The sequence below is a fragment of the Pygocentrus nattereri genome, chromosome 20, assembly GCF_015220715.1.
Source record: "Pygocentrus nattereri isolate fPygNat1 chromosome 20, fPygNat1.pri, whole genome shotgun sequence".
NCBI classification, from domain to species: domain Eukaryota; kingdom Metazoa; phylum Chordata; class Actinopteri; order Characiformes; family Serrasalmidae; genus Pygocentrus; species Pygocentrus nattereri.
This window is the reverse complement of record NC_051230.1, coordinates 14,644,557-14,658,261: the sequence shown is the minus strand read 5'-3', so window position 1 is coordinate 14,658,261 and position 13,705 is coordinate 14,644,557. Positions and strand designations below refer to the sequence as shown.

The 13,705-nt window shown below is 36.9% G+C and overlaps 1 protein-coding gene across 2 annotated transcripts in view; it reads left to right on the top strand.

Moving 5' to 3' along the window:
• The window catches only part of mamdc2a (MAM domain containing 2a), a 31,292-nt gene extending 19,008 nt beyond the window's left edge, over positions 1-12,284 (top strand). Inside the window, exons 8-14 of one of the 2 annotated variants that reach the window (XM_017690970.2) lie at positions 1,027-1,173; positions 2,908-3,173; positions 4,876-4,972; positions 7,429-7,584; positions 8,467-8,726; positions 8,940-9,024; positions 11,648-12,284. In XM_017690970.2, the coding sequence (XP_017546459.1) occupies positions 1,027-1,173; positions 2,908-3,173; positions 4,876-4,972; positions 7,429-7,584; positions 8,467-8,726; positions 8,940-9,024; positions 11,648-11,709 (1,073 nt within the window). In that variant the 3' untranslated portion in view covers positions 11,710-12,284. Of the gene's footprint in view, positions 1-1,026; positions 1,174-2,907; positions 3,174-4,875; positions 4,973-7,428; positions 7,585-8,466; positions 8,727-8,939; positions 9,025-11,647 lie in introns of those variants that run through there. The other variant, XM_017690971.2, reaches the window with a different exon arrangement.
• The last annotated feature ends 1,421 nt before the right edge of the window (positions 12,285-13,705 follow it).

Below are 13,705 nucleotides of genomic sequence, written 5' to 3'. Positions count from 1 at the left end.
ATTTCTATAAGATCTGTATACCACTGTTATGACCTCCCGGTCTAATTTAAACAGTTTCTCCCCTTATCCAAAATGTAATCGATGAGCCAAGATGTATTTGGTGTCTGAAATTTGTTTCTTTAATTTTCCGTTGGAGCTATGAGGCTAATGTAGATAACAAATGGAAGCTTATTAGCAGGCTACTACTTTAGTTTTTAGCTATGTAATGAACTGAATTGACCATTTTTATAAAAACACAGTGCATCATACAGTGTCAGAAACCACATATGCAAGTCCATTTGAGATTAACAGCTTGCTGTGGTTTGAAATAACTGATTATTTACACAGTTTGTACCACGCTTGCAGATAGCTGTAATTTCAATGAATTGTTATTCTGGTCTGGCTCTGGTTTAGCTGTTCACCCAGCAGGCTCATTCAAGCATTCCTGCATCATTGAACAGCATCCAAAACAAAACATATGCTGGTTTTGCTGGTGACCAGCTATGCTTGTCTGCTGTTTTTTGTAGCAGGATTGTAGCACCAGCTAAATACTAAACAAGCAAACCAAACCTCGCTTGGCTGAGTGCATATTGGCCGAAAAATCACCCAGACATCCGGATTCTCTTTACCACAGGCTTTAGACATTCCCTCCTTCTACATTTAAAAAGAATGCAAATCCATCTAAACTGTTAAGTTTATTAAACTGACAAAAAGAACACTGTGGTGAGATTGTGTAACTCTTCTGATCAGTTAATGTTGTGTTACATTTGTTCTTGTGCTAGCAGTGTTCTTTCTGTCTGCCTCTGGTTTTAAGACGTACTCAGAAGGAGTCGAATTGTCTACAAAGTGAACTACATAAACAAATCTTAGCCCACATATGTAGAATATATGGAAAAGTTCTGCACTAGTTTTTTTTCCTGTTCAACAGCCACAGTGAGAGATTCCTTGTGCTCAGCACTTTTTTGACAGATATAATACTCTAAGAATGTTCAAGTGCCTTCAGCTGATGTTAATGCTGTGTGTTTTGTTTCTGCGGCATTACCTCAGAGCCCACCTTTGACCCCTCTGTGGCTAACTGTGACTTTGAGGAGAGTCTGTGTCAGTACTATCAGGAGCGTGTCGGAGGGGCCGTCTGGAACAGAGTCTCTCTGAGACCAAACATCTACAGGATTGGAGACCACACTACAGGCTCTGGTATGTGTCTCTATAATGCTCACAGTCCACTTCACAAACTCTCATCTTTTAATGCTGTGGAAATGTCATTGCTTTCTTTGAATTTGACTCTCAAAAGTTGCATTTATCGCTGGTAAAATCATAAGCTTTTTGGATTTTGGATTAGGTTTATCAAATGATTAAAATAATTAGGCATGGTTAATTGCAACATACTTTCGTGATAAACAAATTCACAGCGTGGCAGTAGCTGGAAGCAACTTTTGTCAAGAGATCCACCAGTGCAATCTGACAGCTGCGTTTAAATGAGCAGCATGCAAGCAGCTGGTCTTCAGGCTGGAACCATGGTTGGTCCAAAAGGTCAAAGTAGGACAATCAGTTAACAGCATTGAAACTTTAGTGGTGTTAATAATTTTTCACATTAGTGGGTTTATAATGTGTTGACTTCAGCACCACTAAATTTTATATTAATTATTCACCCACAGCTTATTAAAACAACAGAAACATCCGAGTTCTACACTTGCATTTTACTCACATTTGTAAATAAATGCAGAGGTGTTTTATGATTATTTTCATTTGAACTCGAAAATATGAAAAGTCACACGTTTTCTATGAAATAAATAACAGTTTTGACAGGTTTTTGGTCATTTTTGGTATTTAAACAATCATAAAGTGCAGACACAAATCTGTCAGGTCTTACTAGAGATTACGGAGGTTGACAGACAAAGTAGTAACAAAATACAATATGAATATTTATGGAATGTTCAGTAATAACAATGATTTATGATTGATAACAAACATTTCTTCTGCCAAGAAATGTTCTGTAACAGTAATGTAAATCAAACCTAGTCCTGCAGCAAACTGGCAGTGATAACTATGATCCGATTAATCTAAGATCATATGACCATCTTAATTTAGGTACACCCTTAAAAAAGATGGTTCTTCAATGGTTCCTCGGTAAAGAAAATGGTTCTGTAAAGAACAATGAACACTCAAAGAACCCCTTGCATGGTTAAATGGCTCTTTGCATCATGAAAGGGTTCTTCAGATTGATGAAGAATGTGCTGTAGATGGTTCTATATAGCACAAAAACAAGGGTTCTTCTATTGTTAAAAGCTTGAAGCCATAACAATAGAAGAACCCTTTTGTGTGCTATATAGAACCCTTTGGGTGCTCTATAGAACCTTCTGCAGAACATTTTAAGTACTCTTTTATGCAAAGGTTGAAGAACCATCTTTTTAAAGGGTGTATGGGATGTTGAATATCTGCTGTGAATGGCTGATTGTTGTTGGGAAATTTTAAAACAGTTGAATTATATGCACCAAGTTAGGCAGCATCTCCTGTAGTGATGATAAACATTTGGCTTGGTGGAGAAAATGTTAGCCTGCATCATTCATATTTCATCCCTCCCTATCCATATTTTATAGACATACATATAAAAAGAGAATCAGAATGACCAGGAGGGAGGTTTTCAATGTGAAGCCTTTCAAAACACTTTGATGGATCTCATTTTATACTAATAGGCTAAATTTAAATGCTATACCCCTGGGCAGTAGTTCTGCATTTTTCAGGCAGTCTGAAAACATATTTGTATTTTAAGCCCACACTTAAAAGTCGAAAACTCTCAAATGCAAATGCTCCCCGATAGTGGCACTCATCCTTATTCTGGAGTTACTCAGTAACCAGATGTTGAAAACAGGGATGTTGAAGACCACAAAGGTTTTTTCACTGTTCCAATTTTGTCTCCTCGTGGCTCAGGGTCCTACCTAATGGCCAACACTCGTTTTACTTCGCGTCCGGGCTATGTGGGCCGTTTACATGGACCCTATTTGCCGGGAAACCACAAGTACTGCCTCAGGTTCTACTACGCTCTGCATGGCTTCAGGAAGATTGACAATGCTCTGGCTCTTTACATCTACGATGAGAAGAACGTTGCTCAGGAGAAGATCTGGACTGCCTCCGAGGGATCCAGAGACATGTGGACGGAGGTGGAGGTTACCTATCAGAAACCCATGTCCACTAAGGTAGAATATGGCTGTATTTTTCAAAAAACTGTTTACTTTATTCTGATTTCTCTGGTATAAAATTGGCCCAACTGATATGTTGTTTGGCTGATAAAAAGACGTGATACTGATGTAAGATTACATGAAATCATAAACACTGATGTTATTATAACATTCCTATATCTCCCCTACTATGAGGAGAATGGCTAAACTGGCAGCAGCCAATTTATTTTCACTCTTATTAGCAGTACAGACTGAACAGGTAAAATGAAAACAAAAAAGATCTTCCACAGAAATAAAATGCACAAAAATGATCTTCATGGGTAAGATGTTAAAACAGAACATGTGATATTCATCCATGAGGTTGACACATCATAAATAAAACCTTTATGTGAAGAGAATTTATTAAAAATAATACAACTAAGAGTATCAGACACCACAAAAGATGCAATGAATTCTGGGTAGGTTCATCCTCAGTGCTACAATTTATATTAATCAAGAAATGAGAGTGTAAGTTTCTGTTGTTTGTGTAGGAAATTCAACAGTTCTATATAAATTTAGCTCTGTTTAACCCCTTAAAGGGCCAGGGTCCATTTTGCATTGAAGACCATTGAATAACTAAATTATTCAAGTCTGTTTATTACTTTGCCATTTAAAAATACATAAGCACAATATTAATGTTTATCTTCATTTTTATAGTTCCTTAAAATCTGTATTGATATCAGTGACATTTTCATATCAGTCAAACTCTGATATGACCCTAATATGAAAGAAGAAGGCTGTTTCTATATAGAGCAAGGCTGTTTCTATATATTCTATATTCTTTATATAGGAAGCTGTTTCAGCTCAACAAGTCTATATAAAAGCATCCTTTCATTTTTTAGAATAAGTAACCGAGAATCGACCCCATTTAACAGAATCTTCTGAAGACAAATTCACTCTTTTTATTCAATACATATGGCATTAGCATTTCAGTGTTGAATGTGGGAGTTCATACACATTGGTATCATTTTCAAAAAAAGATAAGGAGCAATATATCATTGCTGTACTCTGGGGCACTCTTTAAAAAGACTTACAAGGAAGCCCGAGGATTCAAGAGGTTAACCGTGAATAATTCTAGAAGGAGATCTTAATAGTATAGTGAAAACCTCCTGGTTCAAAACAAGACCAAATATAGACTGTAACTGGAGTTTTACTCTCACAGGGAAAATGAAGGTAGTGAAGTGTTTTCTCCTTCTGAGGCTCTTGAAGAGGAAGAAGATGGCCTTGATGAGTTCAATGAGTCGTAATATGTCTCCAAAAACATTAAACCCTTAGAAGTGGAAAGTTATTGTTGTAATAGTGTTAAACACCTATAGATGAATGTAGATTACATAATAATCACATATTTGGTTGCATAATGAATTAGATTTTTTATATTCAGCTCTGAACTTTAGATGTTTTTTTATTTAGATGTCAAAAAATGACAAAAAAAGGTCAGAAATATATGGCACAAAACAAAAGCTTGTAAGGGGAAAAAAACACTGTTATATACTGTTGTATATCTTCAATGTATGTTTAGTGTCCATCCTAACACTAGCATCACAGTGGGCCTGCTTGGCTTTTTCCAACATATGAAAGATGTTTTATTACATGGTTATCACTGCTTGTCAGAGAGTGAGCTGATTACACCACTGTGTGAGTCTGCTGTGTTATGATAGACTCTCATCTCTTCTCCTTCCAGATAGTCTTTGTCAGCATTTGCAGAAACTTCTGGGACTGTGGGCTTGTAGCTCTTGATGACATCACAGTGACGCTAGGAGACTGCAGTGTAACTACAGGTGAAACTCTACAATACATGGACAGATGTGGATATTCCTATTCATGAAGTCTACCAATGTGTTTCTCATATTCAAATACGTATTTGGTAAAGATGTAATCACGCTACCTATGTGTGAGAAAATCACACATAGTTACTACATGCAAACCTCAATTCCCAAAAAGTTGGGACAGTACATGAAGTGCAGATAAAAGTGTGTAAGTATACTTAGACCTGTATTTAAATGAAAACACTGCAAAGACAAGAAAAAAGTTGGGATGGGGCAATTTAAGACTAGGAACATTATGCAATGTTAAAAAAACTTCTTTAACAGGTGATGCTTGGAAATGGGACTCACCGCTCGTGATTGATCCAACAGTTAAAAAAACAGCGTTCCCCAACCACTGCAAGAATTTTTGATATTTTACCCTCTATAGTTCATGAAATCATCACAGTCACGACTGAATGTCACTTTCAATCCATCACACAGCACTGCATTAAAAACAGGCGTGCTTCTTTGATAGGAATCACCACATGAATGTACTTTAAAAAAAAACATTGTCAGTGAACACTGTTCATCATTGCATTCACAAATGCAAGTAAAGACTACAATGCATGGCAGAAGCCATTTGTTAACACCATCCAGACACACCACCAATTTCTCTGAGCTTCACCTGATCTGAAATAGACTAAAAAAACACACCTGGTGGTCAATAGACAACAGATCAGTTACATGACTGGATATGAAAAGAGCGTCACAGAGAGGATTGTAAAATAAAGATTAGGAGGAGTTCACTACTCTGTAAAAATAGCACAGGCAAATAATGCAGTAATTCAAGAATAATGTTTCTCAACATAAATAGCAAAGAACTTGGGGCTTTCATCATCTACGGTACATAATATCATTTAAAAGATTCAGAGAATCCAAATAAATCTCTTTATGCAAGGGACAAGGTCAAAAACCAATATTGGCATGCTGTGATCTTTGGGCCCTCAGATGGCACTGCATTAAAACAGACATGATTCTATAGTGGAAATCACTGCATGGACTCAAGAGCACTTCTGAAAACCATTGTGTGTGAACACAGTTCATCGCTACATCCACAAATGCAAGTTAAAACTCTACCATGCAAAGAAGAAACCATATATAAACAGGATCCAGAAATGCTGCCGTCTTCTCTGGGCCTGAGCTCATTTGAGATGGACTGGAAAAGTGCAGTGGAAAAGTGTCCTGTGGTCAGACGAATGAAAAATTCCTTACATTTTGTGGAGTGCCCAAACTTTTTTGGAAACAGGGTTGTATACAAAAAATGGTAAATGGTAAATATTGTATGTCAAATATCATGTTTTGAACTATTTTCAATGTAATACAGAATTAAGGTTTGTATAAACCACATTATAGTTTGTTGCAATAACAGAATTTTGACTTTCATACTAAAGTGTGGTGTCACAGTGATTAACACCAAAATGGCACTGTGAATGTAACAGTAAATGAAAACGGTTGTTCTAGTTTGAGCATTCCCCCATTGAGAGGAGATCAGTGTTTAAAACCCATAGAAAATTGGTTACCTTTTGTTTATTGCTGTTATTGAAAAAAGCTCTTCACTTGTAAGGAACACCTATTTATTAGCATTTGCTAATAGGCTAAATGCATTGTCAATGTAGTGTTACCCTATTTAAATTCAGCAATGCCAGCACAAAAAAAGATGTTACTGTTATGGAGTTGAAAGAGCACTTTTGATACATCATGCACAGAGTTATTATTATTATAATACACAGTTTTATGGACAGTTAGCACTGACAAACTGCTGATGAGATCTACATCAGCAGGGCTTAAACTGGATTGAGCTGCATTCTTTCTTCATTTTGTGGTAAAAATAGATCACAGGACTGTTTGGTTTCAGACCAGCCCTAAGTGGGCAGCATAAGTGTCAAATAACTCTCCTTGTTTATAGCTGTGTAAAAAGAGTTCTGTTTGCGAGCGTGATTTTAGAGATATGGACACAGCTGCTTAGGCCTAGTGAATTATACATACAGCAAGTGAATGATTTGTTGAGAAATATACATACTTCTCTGCAAAAATGTACTTAGAATAAACATCTGTCCATTGGCCTGTTTGTAGAAATGATTGTAGGTTAGAAACCAGGCCGAGACTTGTCAATTTTTAAATAACAGCCGTTTATAGACTCCTTCATCCCGTAGCGGTGCAAAACATCCGCTTTTGTGAACATAGAAATTAAACGGGCAGCACCCATTGCAGCGGGCAAAAATAGACGCAATTTAACCACTATACTTTCTGCAATGCACATAAGAAAAGGAAAATGGAAAATGGAAAAGCTTGTATATCTCAAGAAACCCAAAAAATATCCAAAGTAGGTTACAATGTGGCTCTCCGAGACCTTACTATAACATACCCGATCCTTTTGTTTACTGAGGAGTCTCGTTTTTAATGACAGAGCCCATGTGCTGTGGTTTCAGGGCCGCTGCGACCACCACCAGGACACTGCTACTTCGAGACAGGAGACTGTGGTTATACTCAGGAGAAAAAGAGTAAGAAAGGACACTGGTTACGCATCAAGGGACATACACCCACCTCCTACACAGGGCCCAAGGGGGACCACACCTTAGGGGTAGGTGAGTCAACAACATGCTCGTGCTTCTTAATATAGGCTAGCAAGCTCTGTTCTATTTATTTATTTATTATTTATTATTGTCTTTTAGTCATACATTTGGTTTGCTTTACATAATAATGTAAATGTAATAATTCCATAGTTAATTCCATAGTCCAATAATGAATGTAATAAATGACATGTAGGAAAGAGAGGAGCACAACTTAACACGTTTTTGTTTTTTTGCTAAATTATCTTAAAAGTAGGTGTGATTTTTATTTGCATTTGTTATGCAAGCAACCTGTACATCTCTGCTACAAATGAAATATAAGCTTTGCTTCCATTTATGATCCGCTCAGCCAATAGCAGAAGTGCAAATGTTACAACGTACCCCATAGGTGGGTACTGAGGCGCTAAAACATCTAGTAAATCAATGCAAAGTATAATACATTTGATACAGTTCTGTGTTTTTTGAACCAAACAAGCTTTCCAATCCAAATAATATTTAAATATATTAATTAAAATTGATATGATTAGTGAGCATATTTTTGATCACAAACAGATACCATAAACTAGCTCAGTTTGGCAGGAAAACTGGCATCCCTGACAGTAGGTGGGATTCTACATAGCAACCTCATCTGTAGGTGTGCAGACTCTGCCCTGGTCATAACTTGCTTGTATGACATAAAGAGCTCTCGCAGTGTGTAAATCTCACATATGGATGGAAAGAACACATCCAAAGGGGTTGGTCATTTTATAAAGGAGATGTTTTTGTCCTTTTTTTGTCCAGGGGAATGGCAATTTGACACATTTGAATTATTTCTATTTGCATCAGTGTAACACAAAGGCAGCATTTTCTGTTAGCATGCTGACTAACACTATGCCCTGCTGTTGTCATGTCTCTAAGGGTACTTCATGTATATCGAGGCATCCCACATGTTGCACGGTCAATTGTCACGGCTACTGTCCCCAGAACTGCGTGGGTCAGTAGGGCCGCAGTGCCTGACCTTCTTCTATCACATGTACGGCTCAGGCACGGGCACCCTGAGCCTTCTGCTGCGGCGCGGCGATAGTCTGAAGGAGAGGCTGCTCTGGAGGAGACAGGGAGAACAGAGCATCTCCTGGATGAAGGCCACTGTGGATTATGACTGTTCAACCAGGCACAAGGCATGTAACCATGCACACCCACACAACCCAAAAACATCTGATGGTCCGTTGATCACATTAGACATCAAAGTGGTCACATATTAAGAGATCAAAGTAAGAGGGAACAAATAAATGTTGGACTTGGCTCTTTGAACCTGATCTCTGAACTGTTTTGAACAATGAGTTGCATTAGTAGTTTGAGGTTTCTGTTTTTCATTGCTTTCTTTTCGGCAGATTATATTTGAAGCCATCAGGGGCCCTTCAATAAGAAGTGATATCGCTGTTGATGACATTGTGTTCAAAAAGGGACCATGCAAAGGTGCGTATGGCCAATCATTTATTCTCGTCACACCTGTGGAATCTGGTCAGAATGGAAGTTCCATTTATTTTTGGTACAAATAAACATTTAGTTAATATTTTAAATAAAGAGATCGAATAAAAGATAAAAGATGGAATCCAAAAAAAGTATCCTGCCCTTTTCCATACTGTGGCTGAGGGCCTTCAACCTGAAGCTTTAGCATTAGCTACATAACATTAGCCTAGTCTAGTTGTAGTAGACTTATTGCTAGTTGATGTTGCTATAAAGCTTCAGCCTCATGGTAATTGTATGATTATGAGTAAATATTTAGATAATATTTGATTTAGCCTTATAAATAATATGTAAGGTCAGAAAAACTGTATGTTCAAGGATTCGTCACAAAAAAGGGCTGTAAGACAACTACAAACATTCACATATTACTCACATTTTCACTGGTTACTTGTCCTTTCCCATATTAAATTTAACCTTCTGAACTTATTTATCATATTCCTTTATATTCCACACTCAGATCCTCCGGCCATAATCTACTAGTCATATGTCATAGTAGGCTGTCCTCTATGAGTGGCAGGGCATTTAGTGCAGTTGCAATCCAAACTCTGGAATGCACTCCCCCATTCTCTCTGTGACTGTTCTCCTGTTATATCCTTCAAATCTCAGTTGAAGACCTTCACTCCAGACAGGCACTATATAGATGGAACAAGTAAATAAACAAGTAAATTAAATTCTAAATGCAGTATCAGATCAAACTTATAAACTACACACTGTAAAAATTCAGTCAACTTAAAACTTACTTTACCTTTTTTTGCATTAACTCAACTTGAGGGCATGAAAGTAAGTTGCCTTATAATTTTCAGTGTTATTTTTTGCATTGTAGGCTATTAATAACAGTATCAATTATAGATAAAAAAGCTTGTAGTTCCAGATGAGGTTGAGATTGAGGTTTGAGTTTGTGCCTGTTAGAAATTATTGTGCAGTACTTTTGCTTCAGTTCAGACTGAAAACCCTAGATTTAATCTAAGTGAATCCCATGCTAGATTTTTTTTATAGGTTACACAGGGAGATTTACAACCTCAAACGGGAAGTGTAGTTATTTGTGTCCTATGTCGTCCCTTTCCACATCTGATACAATGACTTCTTTCATACTGCAGCATCCTGTGTGTGTTGAGTTAGGTAGCTGCTTAGGCTCTGGACGCTAGCAGCTGCAGCACTAGAGAGTGATTTCTTGTGCTGGAGCATATCCAGAGCTGGAGTTCTCTGGTTAGCTTAGAAAGCTTTGGCTGTTGCTGTAGATACATGAGGATCATTCCAGTAATTCAGTGTCAGAATTCATTGTTGTATTAGTTAGCTATGTCCATCAACAGTGGTGTCAGTTAGTACCTTAACCTCGTGAAAATTTCATGCAACTAGTTGCATGTTGTAAATGTTGTAAGCCGCTGTTAACTGGCTAGTTTAACCAACTATTTTCATGCTTGTTGTCATGGCTCAGATAACTGCCCAAAAAAGTTTTATTTTCTTGTCCAATTAGATCCAGTAATATAATTGTATGAAAGTATGAAATTTGATGTGATCATCTGTTTTACAAAGTTAGATTCTTGCAACTGTTGCAGCTGAGTTTCAAGTGAGTTGCAACTGAAGTGGAATTTAATTTCTTGTAGGTTTCAGGCAACTATAGTTGCATGTAAGTTTCATTAGAAAGTGAAGTCAGCATTAGAATTGTTTCACTTCTGCAAACTATTTTTATTGTCTTTTCTCAGAATTTCTTTCTCCTAATTTGGTCACATCCAATGACACTCAAGTTAGGTCTCCCATCACACAGTGCTACCAAGCTAAGAGGGTGAAGGCTAACATTTTCTTGTTTTTGAACTGCTGCTAAATGTTATTGGCCAATTCAAGATGCTTGGAGAACACTAACAAGGGCTGAACAATTTGGGCAAAATATCTAGTTGCAATTTTTCTGACTAATATGACGATTGCAATTTAAAAGTGATTAATTTCTAGAAATCAGAAAGAGTCCTTTTTTGTGCAAAAGACAACTATATATAATTTTTCAGGCTTGGAAGGTTAAATGCTGAATGTAGACTGACGGTTCATAAGCTCCGCATTCTTAGTTTAAATTTCGCCACGTGGGACAGTGTTGAATCATTTGGATATAATAAAAATTGCAGTGATTGCAATTTGAAAATCACACTATAATTGTGAGTTCAGTAGAAAAATGATTAACCATTCAGTCCTAACCCTAACTACCATTTCTGTCATTTAAGATAAGATAAAGTTATCCTTTATTAGTCCCACAGTGGGGAAATTCACAGTGATACAGCAGCAAAGGATAGTAATTACTCAGGAAAAGAAGTAACAAGAAGAGGATTTTTCTATGACCATTTTTAAACCTCTGTCTCTTAAACAGGCTGTTTTTGTTGCTGTGCCTTCAAGACTCATATAGGTAAATGTTCTGATTGGCTTCTGGATTGGCAATCCAGGCTGAAACACTTTAGAGCTTCAGTGTGTGTTGGCACAGCTAAACTGCTGTAGACTGAAAACTGTGAGTGAGAATTGGGGAAAAGATCAAAGAGGAAAAAGTGTGTCACCCTTCTCTCTTTGACTTTCTGTCTCTCTCCTCCCACAGATCCTGGAGACAGCATCTCATACTCAGGCTTCTCTGAAAACTTCAATGAGATTGAGTACTGAGCGAGGCACTGGAATATTGTTGTGTGTTTGTATCTGTTTGTGTGCTGGGGGTGGGTTTGTGTTGAGCAGTGTGGAGAAAGATGTTTTACTATGCATGACTAAGCTAAGAGATACTGTTTTCATTGTTCCTCTCCAGTACAAGATAAATGGTGTCTGGCTGATAACATAGCCCGATTTTTATGAGGTCAGGCTTTGGACCTGTCTCGTTTAATACATCTTGCTTAACGGTTATCAAGAATTCAGAAGCTTTTTGGTTTTAGTGAATTTTCTGTGTTGACGTTACCCAGCATTTTGCCTTTATCAGTGATTGTTAAAGGTGTTTTATTGCTGAGGTGAAAGTTTTGTTATTTTTTAAAAATCACAAATACCCAAAGAACAACTACAGTTATTTGATATGGACACTTTGTATTTATGCAGTACAAAAATGAATTGTTTTCCATTTTTTGTTTGCTCGCTGGTTGTCAGGTAAGGAATTTTGATTTACAGAGTCAATTTTCAAATTTTCAAAAACTTTTTTTGTTGTTTTTTTTATAGAATTACAGCAACATATAAATAAAGACCCAAGAAAACATAAAGACGTGTTACATTTTCTTATGTCTTGTGTTTTGTGTTGATCGTGTTAGTTTATTGGCCAGCAAGTAGTGTGGCAACTCCCGAGACCCTATTTGCGTGGCCACTTTGCATAGCCACGCCTCCTGCACTCCTATGGCAGTACGGCCAGTGGCAGGACTCCATAGTATTTTTGAGTAAAATTCAGTATTAACCCTGACCCTAACCCTAACCCTAATGATATTTCTGGTTAAAATTGTTATTCCCCACCCACTGGTGGACCGTGATGCAATCAACGCTTAACAGATGTTTTCAAGGCACAAAATAGTCACTTTGATGAAACATTATGGGAAAAATTGTCTTTTAAATGATAAATGATGAATCATGTTTCATTTGACCAGGGGTTATAGTTATAAACTAATAAGGAGGAAAAGGTGACATTTGAGATCAGGTTGGTTCAACCATTGATTTTATAGAATATTATTATTATATTATTAAAATGTGACCAGCTGAACCCATGGACTGTATTTAATAATATACATGGACTGTATACAGAGGTGGACGAAAAAGTAGAGATACCCAAGGTAAAATATTACTTATTTTTATTATTATTATTAATAAAAGTCCTTACTCTAGACCTCAACTTGAGTAAAAGTACAAAAGTATTTGGCTTCAAATGTACTTAATCTTTTAGTACTTTTACTTTTGACACTTAAGTATGACTCTGATGTCCTGTTATCATTTTTATAACAAGACTCGCTTCATGAACTCATTTTAGGTGAAAGTCCTCCAGTGTCTCTCTTGGTAAACCAGTCTTTTAATAGAACGTCATTAATTAGTGATGCTGACGTCTATTAAAATGATCATAAGCACAAAACACTGAAGGTAAACATTTTCCATCAGGGAGAACCGAGTGGCTCTGAAATCACTTTTACACACAAGCAAAGTTTCAGTTTAAGATTACTTTGTAAATTAGTTACAAGTTTAATAAAATCTTGCTTTAAACTCAGGATCACAAATAAATTTTCCTTTACTGTGTTGATCTGTAGTTCTTCGTTCATAAACATAAACTAACAAACTAATTTACTATAAAATGAAAGTGTTTGTATGAATTCAGAAAAAAAGAAACGTGCCAGTCACGACTGCATGTGTGGACATATTTCTATATTGTGGTCTATTTACACAAAGTTAGGTTAGTTCATCATTTAGGGACGCATGTGCTCCCAAATTTTTATGCTGCTGCACTGATGTTGAACCGTGTGCTGCACTGGGTCAGTATGACCAACAGGTCAAAACAAGCTCAGAACAAAGTGACCGCTGTGCCCTGATTGGTGTTCTTGCTTTGTGCTTCTTTTGTTTTGACATGTTACATTTTTACACACACAGAAACCAAAAGGAACGACAGATTTCTCAAAATGTAGTGGAGTGAAAAGTCAGATATTAGACT